Raw genomic sequence first — 7998 nt, 5'->3', positions numbered from 1 at the left:
GTGGAGGCGCAATGGCCCAGTAGTTAGGGCAGCGGACTCGCGGTCATAGGATCGCGGTTTCAATTCCCAGACCGGGCACTGTGAGTGTTTATTGAGCAAAAACACCTAAAGCTCCACGAGGCTCCGGCAGGGGATGGTGGCGAACCCTGCTGTACTCTTTCACCACAACTTTCTCTCACTCTTACTTCCTGTTTCTGTTGTGCCTGTAATTCAAAGGGTCAGCCTTGTCACACTGAATATCCACGAGAACTACGTTAAGTGTACACGTGTCTGTGGAGTGCTCAGCCACTTGCACGTTAATTTCACGAGCAGGCTGTTCCGTTGATCGGATCAACTGGAACCCTCGACGTCGTAAGCGACGGAATGCCAACAACAACAATTATCTTCAGAAAATATTTTCTTTTTCTGAAGGTTTATGTTTCATTTTACTTTCCAAGACAACTGGACCAATCTATTGAGTTTCCATTTTTATATTAGCAACAAGTACTGATCTTTGTCTGTTGTCTCAGTCATTGAACTGTGGCCATGCTAGAATACTGCCTTGAACAGATTTTAGTTGAATGAATTGACCCCGGTACTTATTCGTTTAGGTTCTCTTACCAAACTGCGAGTTTTCGGATATGTAAACAAACCAACACTGGTTATAAAACAGCAGTGGGGGGGGGGGACAAACAGATGTGTGCTGGGTGCATTTTACATGCCAAATGCACCTGTGCTGGTGACACGTAAAAAGCACCCATCACACACTGTTAAGTGGTTGGCATTAGGAAGGGCATCCAGTTATAGAAACCATGTCTCAACAACTGAATACACACAAGCAATGATATACAATATTCGTCATCATTTTCCTCCTCCTAACTTGACATAATATCACTTTTTACAGATTTGTTTTACTCATTATTTCCTGATTTCAAAATGAGTGGTGGACAACCAAAGTCTTTGAGTTATGGAAATTCCCCTAACATTCCAATCTTTGATATTGGAGGAAATGAAAATGAATTCGGAGTGGTCCATTCTCCACATAGTGACAGTTATATCCATTCACATCTTCGAGACAGACAAGCGAAAGGACCATGGGTAGATAAGGAAGCATTAAAACCAATGGAAATTAACCTGAAACCCACCAAATTACCATCGTTAGTTCAACAAGGAAGCAATCCACAGCTAACAAAGTCACAGAGCTCCAACGAATTATCAGTACCAAAATTTGCTGCAGTCTATGATGAATGCCAAGAGGAAATGTTCCAACTTGATGATGAGGCTGAAGATCTAATGCCTTTGAATCTCTCTCAAGCAACAAAACAAAGGAAAATGTCAAAATCTCATGATGTATTGAATGAAACCATATTAGAGATGTCCTGATCATCTTCTGCAGTGAGCTGCAGAATCGTGTCAATGTAACTGACTTACCCCCAACTCGAAATTGCTGGCCTTGTGCCAAAATTTGAAACCAATGTTAAGTGAAATAAAAACGATGTATTTCAACAGAAATATAGTAACAAAAGGCTTAACCCTTAAGCCATATCTGACCAAAATATTCTATTTGTGTTATGTTCAAACTGGCCAGATTTAGCCTTTCACACTTACCCTACAATGTCATACAAAAAGTATACAATCCTAGAATCTAAATCTCAAAGCCACAAGATAATGTTTGATTAACTCTAAACAATGTAAATAAATAAACATAACTTTTGACAGAGCAATCTGAATGCTAAAGGGTTAATCCTTCTTATCACAAATATTTATCTGGCGTGATGACAAGTTGACAGAAATAAGGAGGGCATGGAATTAAATGCTTTACAGTAATTTGTATCGACCTTCTTTACATTGCTAGCTCAAATTCCATAGCAGTTAAAGTTTATCTTTTTAGCCATCTGTAACTAATAAAATAAATACCTGTTCTTATTGTTTGTTTCCAAATAGGTTCTGATCAAGAATCTATGATAAGACATTTTTTTTTCTAGTGGCTGTGTGGTAAGAAGTTTGCTTCCTAACCACTTGGTTCTGGGTTCAGTTCCACTGTGTGGTACCTTGGGCAATTGTCTTCTACTATAGCCTTCTGAGTGGGACCATACAAAGGCTCATTTGGGGTCAGTTTTTCTATTTCTCCTATAAGAATTGTCTTTGTTCTTTGTCCAAAGAAACCAATATTATCTCTGTTCCATTCATGAATGTTGAAGTAATCCTTTTTCTTTTTTTTTCTCTTTCAGATATTTTACTTGCACAAAAGAAGAAAGAAAATTCTTGACCATTTCTCTTCAGAATTCTTGTATCAAATAACAACCTGCTTCCTGCAATTACTTGTTGGTTAATGTGTGCCATTCGAGTACAGAAAACAAAATTGCTATGATGCAGCACCATCACATTTGGATAGCAGACAATGGATAAACTATGTCAGTTGAGTTTTCAAATAGCTCACAATCCTACCCAACTCTTCTAATCATGTTACATGTGAAATAATTTAGTGCTGTTGTTTACAAGTATTCAAGCTAGCAATCCATTTCACTTCAACAGTTGTGTGTGGACTCCTTCAAAGTTCATCATTTGTATATATACATGAATATTTTGTGTCTAAGTTAATTTATGTCCTTCTGTCATCGTAAATTATAGTAACAAGCTGACATTTTTTACTTTTTTTATTATTTATTACCTTCTTCAATGTTTTTTTTTTTTAGTAAAACCTCATTTACAAAAGGTTTAGCAAATACTGTATTTTATTTATAACTTATTCTATTTAGAATTAAAAATAAATAAAAAAATTCTTCAACTGCTCGTTAAATAAAGCACTTGAAAGTAAGCTTGCAAATCAAAAGAAACAAAGTAAAACAAATAGTCTCTCTCTTTCTCTCTCTCTCTCTCTCTCTCTGCTTGTCTGTGCAATAAACAAAATTGATCTCAATAAAATCTGAAAACATGACTCCTACTTAAATACATCTATGTTACTACCCCAGGATCTTAACGAGATATTTTATGATTGATCCAACTCACAAAGCTATTTCAAACAACTGATTCAATATCCTAAAAACCCTGTCGATACATCATTACAAAGAACAAAACTAAATCTATTTATTTATACATGCGTTTTATCAATTCCCTTGGACATCTAAAGAACAGTATTATCTTGTTTTGTTTTCTTTTGTAATATTTAAAATTTTCAACTATTTATAATCAATTCCCCAGTTTATTTTTCAAGCTTATTTTCAAGTTTATACTGGTAGTTTGTTAATTTAATTTTCTTTGCAAATTAACAAGCAGGCTTATTAATTTCTCATTGTCAGTTTATTTGACAGACAGCACTTCATTATAATTCATACAACCATTGTGAATATTTTCTTCTTCCCTTCTAAGACTGGCAGATTTAACTGGACAACAGACATAGTCATTGTGCAATAATAATTGAGATTCTAGCTGTCATAGTTTCCCCACCATTAGAACCCACAGAACTACCATAATCATCATAGAGAGAAGAACCTTTAATTTATTATTACCTTCATCATGGAAGAAGCCAATCCAGTATTCACCCAATACGTCGACGTGGGAAAGATAACCGATTTCAATACCAAAGTCAATTCCTTAACAGCTAACCAGTCTTCGTCGCCCATCCGAACGCCAAGTTCTTCTGAAGAGGAACTGCGACAGTTGCTTAACTTGCGGGACAGAAAACCTCTGAAATTATTTCTCAGGTCAAATCATTGGCCAGTTGACCACCCTTTACGAAAGACCCTCTGGCCACTTCTCTGCTCAAACTTACACAAGACGCACAGCAGCATTTATGAGGAAATGAAAGAACAGTTGTTTGGAAACGGTAAGTACCAAAAAGACAATTCTTTGCAGTTGGTACTTTATGTTAACACTTTCTTTCTCTTTCTCTCTAATTCTTCTTTCTCTCTCTCTCTCCCACACCTCTTTCTCACCTCCCTTCCTCTCACACATACATCTCTCTTTCTCTCATGTTCTCCCATTTCTCTCTCATATACACTTGTCTCTCACTTCTTACCCTTTCTCTCTCCCTTATTTACTCTCCTCTCACTTTTTCACCTCATTCTTCCATCCATATGCCTCTCTCTCCCTCATTTATTCTCCTCTCTCTTCATCACTTCATTTTTCCATCCATACACCTCTCTTTTACATAAGCATCTCTCTTTCTCACCTCTTATGCCCTCTCTCTTAACCAAAAGATATATTACTCCCAATGACAACGTCTGAGATGTTATATGGAAATGTCAAAAAGAGAATGCAGAAATCCCGCTGACAGGTCTGCTAGTATTTACTTTAGTTCCTTTCACATTACACTTCAAATCCTGCAAGGGTTCATTTTTAGTACTTCACCCCACCACGACACTAAGATCAATAAAATAAACACCCACCCAATACTGGGGTTGATTCACTACATGCTTCCTCTCTCCTTCTTTCTTAAATCTTTATTGCCCTGTATCTATGTGAGACATTTGTATTTTCGCAAAATGTTTAAACACAAATAAGTGGATGAGACCCAGAGTGTCATATGACAAATTTCAATTTACCAGAATGCTTGTATATAAGTAGTGGAGGCGCAATGGCCCAGTGGTCAGAGGGCCGCAGTTTCGATTCCCAGACTGGGCATTGTTTATTAAGCGAAAACACCTAAAGCTCCATGAGGCTCCAGCAGGGGCTGATGGCAACCCCTGTTGTACTCTTTCGCCCCAACTTTCTCTCACTCTTTCTTCTTGTTTCTTGAGTAATGCTGCGATGGACTGGCATCCCATCCAAATAGATAGATATGTTGATGCAAACAGGAAAAATGGAACTCAAAATATGAGTATATGTATATTTTTATTAATATTCAGCAGAAGTAACAGAGTGACTGAAGGTCTGGGAGTTTCGTGTGTTGGCACTTACCAAACGCATGAAACTCTCAGACCTGCTAAAAATTAATAAAACTATATATATATATATATATATATATATATATATATATAGTGTTTTATTAAAGGTGAAAAGAATTTCACAAAACTGATCATCATGAGTTGGTAATAATGAATACTTATAAATACTTATAAGCTATTGCATTATTCTAAATACTTGCGACTGTCTTACAGTTGCTTAAATAAAACTGTGGTTAACAGTTAGTGAAATACTATTTTACTCAACCTTTGCTATTTGAGAACATTTTTTGTTTAACGTTTTGTACCCATGTGCTTGTGTGTGTGTGTATACATACACACATGCATACTTTTTCATCTAACTCATGCCAGCATAAAAAAAATGGACTGAAAACCAAAACGTTATTGTGTGTAAAAGAAACAAAATATTGAATACAAACATAGATCTTTTTCTCTTTCCAGAGACCAAAAACCACGTTCCTGTATCAGTCTTAGGAGACCACAAAATTTCCACACCATATTTCTTAAACAACTTAGGCATGGAAGAAGTTGAAAAGATTTTGGCAATCATTTCCCATACGAATCCTGATATTTCTTACTGTCCAGTGCTCCAATGTTTAGTCAGTATCCTGCTTCATTACATGGAACCTTCGGATTGTTTCAACACCGTTTACAATTTGTTCCGCAGCAAAGCCCAGTTTTACTTACCCATGAATAAATCATCCCATAATGCAATTAAACTGGTTATGCGAGACCTTTCGAAGAAATATGCAGTAAGTAGTTTTACAATAATCTATTAGTTTTGAAAACACTATGCTCTGTTGCCAAATCAAAGTGTACCAGAAAATTAAGCATATATATATATAGGCGTGTGTGTGTGTGTATACACATCAGAAATGGCTCTGATGAAAGTGCCATTAATTTTTTTTAGGTCATTCAATTTTTCTCACTGATCATTAGATCGATTGAGTAAACCTATCAGCAATGTACCTATAATGACTACTGGAAACAGCTGTAAGCCAAATTTACTCTAACACAGGAAAAATATGTAATGACCATTATCTATAACTTACATATATAAAGCGAAATTGTGATGGCACCTGTGCCCAGCGTCACCTTCCTGGCACGTGTAAAGACATTCGAGCGAGATTGTTGCCAGTGCCGCTGGACTGGCTCCTGTGCAGGTGGCATGTAAAAAACACCTTTTTGAGCGTGGCCATTGCCAGTACCATGTGACTGGCCCTCGTGCCGGTGGCACATAAAAGCACCCACTACACTCTCGGAGTGGTTGGCGTTAGGAAGGGCATCCAGCTGTAGAAACTCTGCCAGATCAGATTGGAGCCTGGTGCAGCCTTCTGGCTTGCCAATCCTCAGTCAAATCGTCCAACCCATGCTAGCATGGAAAGCGGACGTTAAACGATGATGATGATGATATAAGTATTAAGTATATTCTTCTCTTTGTATAAACTTAATGGATATTATGGAATTCAAGGTGCATATCCAGTGGCAGGAGTATTCCCACTGTATGATGACATTTGGCAGCCAACAACTATGGACAAGCTTTGTATTGCATACTACAAGGTTTCTAGCCAAATATTATTCAACTATGCATTAGGCATATGTATATGCGTGTGTGTGTGTGTATAAATATATATACAACATTAGTGCAGGTGTGGCTGTGTGGTTAAGATGTTTGCTTCCAAACCACTTGAATCGAGGTTCAGTCTCACTGTGGAGGCCAAGTATCTTCTACCACAGCCCCAGGTCAACCAAAGCTTCATGAGTGGATTTGGTTGATGGAAACTAAAAGAACCCCATTGTGTGTTTTTGTGAATGAATGTGTGTGTGAGTGAGTGATTTTCTGTCTTCTTGTTACCCTTTTACTTGTTTCAGTCATTTGACTATGGCCATGCTGGAGCACTGTCTTAAAGGGTTTTTAGTCACAGAAATTGACCACAGGGCTTATTCTTTGTAAGCCTAGTACTTATTTTATCTATCTCTTTTGCCAAACTGCTAAGTTATGGGACCATAAGCACACCAACATCGGTTGTCAAGCGATGGTGGAGGAACAAACACAGACACAAAGACCCACACACATAAATATATATATATATATATATATATATATATATGACGGGCTTCTTTCAGTTTCCATTTACCAAATCCACTCACAAGGCTTTGGTTGACCCAAGGCTATAGTAGAAGACCATGCTTACCCATGCAGTGGGACTGAACCTGGAACCATGTGATTGGGAAGCAAGCTTCTAACCACACAACCATACCTGTGCCTCATCTTGACATTATTTAAATTAATGTCAGTCACAAACAGTGTCATTCATTTTCAATATTCTGAAAAAACATGTTTGGGAAAATATTCTGTCACTTAAGGTTAGTGACAACAAATAGGAAATTTGCCTCAAAAAGCTTCATCCAACCCATGCAAGCATAGAAAAGTGAATGTTAAAACAATGATGATGTGTATACGTGTATTTAGTAGGTTACTTTAATGAAATACTGTACAAGTTATTATTGTTTAGATGATCATCATTCCACTCCTATACCTGTATTGCATTGTAAATATATTATCCATGCAAAGGTAAGCTAGAATGTCAGAAATGTGAGCTCCATAATATTTGAATAATGATAGAAGCCAATTATTGGTTTTTGAAGTACATTTAATGATATGCACATTTCAAGTGCTTATGCAATGAGTAGTTGCTTAATTATCCACTTCCCTCAGGCAGCTGAAGCAATATATATATATAGATATAGATATATAAACACATATATATATAGATATATATACACACATATATATAGATATATATACACATATATAGATATACACACACACACACATATATATATATATAGATAGATAAATAGATAGATAGATATACACATATATATATACATATATATATACGTACACACACACACACAGAGGCAGGCACTTGAGTGCAAAACAATGTAGAGAAAATAGTACTCAAATACCAAGGGTAGAGTAATATGCTTTATTATAAAAGCATATTCTTCAAAACTGTCCAACAAATGGGAACATGAAACTGGATAACAGTTCTGTGAGTATTTTGCTGCTTTTATAATAAAGCATGATATATATATATATATATATATA

At 36.4% G+C, this 7998-nt stretch overlaps 1 protein-coding gene across 3 annotated transcripts in view; it reads left to right on the top strand.

Annotated features, from left to right (window-relative positions):
• The window catches only part of LOC106869090 (GTPase-activating protein skywalker), a 74982-nt gene that overhangs the window by 19693 nt on the left and 47291 nt on the right, over nt 1-7998 (top strand). For all 3 annotated transcript variants that reach the window (XM_014914616.2, XM_014914615.2, XM_014914617.2), the window contains exons 2-3: nt 2211-3805; nt 5325-5635. In XM_014914616.2, coding sequence (XP_014770102.1) covers nt 3496-3805; nt 5325-5635 — 621 coding nt within the window. In that variant the 5' untranslated portion in view covers nt 2211-3495. The remainder of the gene's footprint in view (nt 1-2210; nt 3806-5324; nt 5636-7998) is intronic.

This window comes from Octopus bimaculoides, chromosome 9 (genome assembly GCF_001194135.2).
Source record: "Octopus bimaculoides isolate UCB-OBI-ISO-001 chromosome 9, ASM119413v2, whole genome shotgun sequence".
Taxonomy (NCBI): domain Eukaryota; kingdom Metazoa; phylum Mollusca; class Cephalopoda; order Octopoda; family Octopodidae; genus Octopus; species Octopus bimaculoides.
The sequence above is the reverse complement of the archived record's forward strand: the minus strand, read 5'-3'. Positions and strand labels throughout refer to the sequence as shown.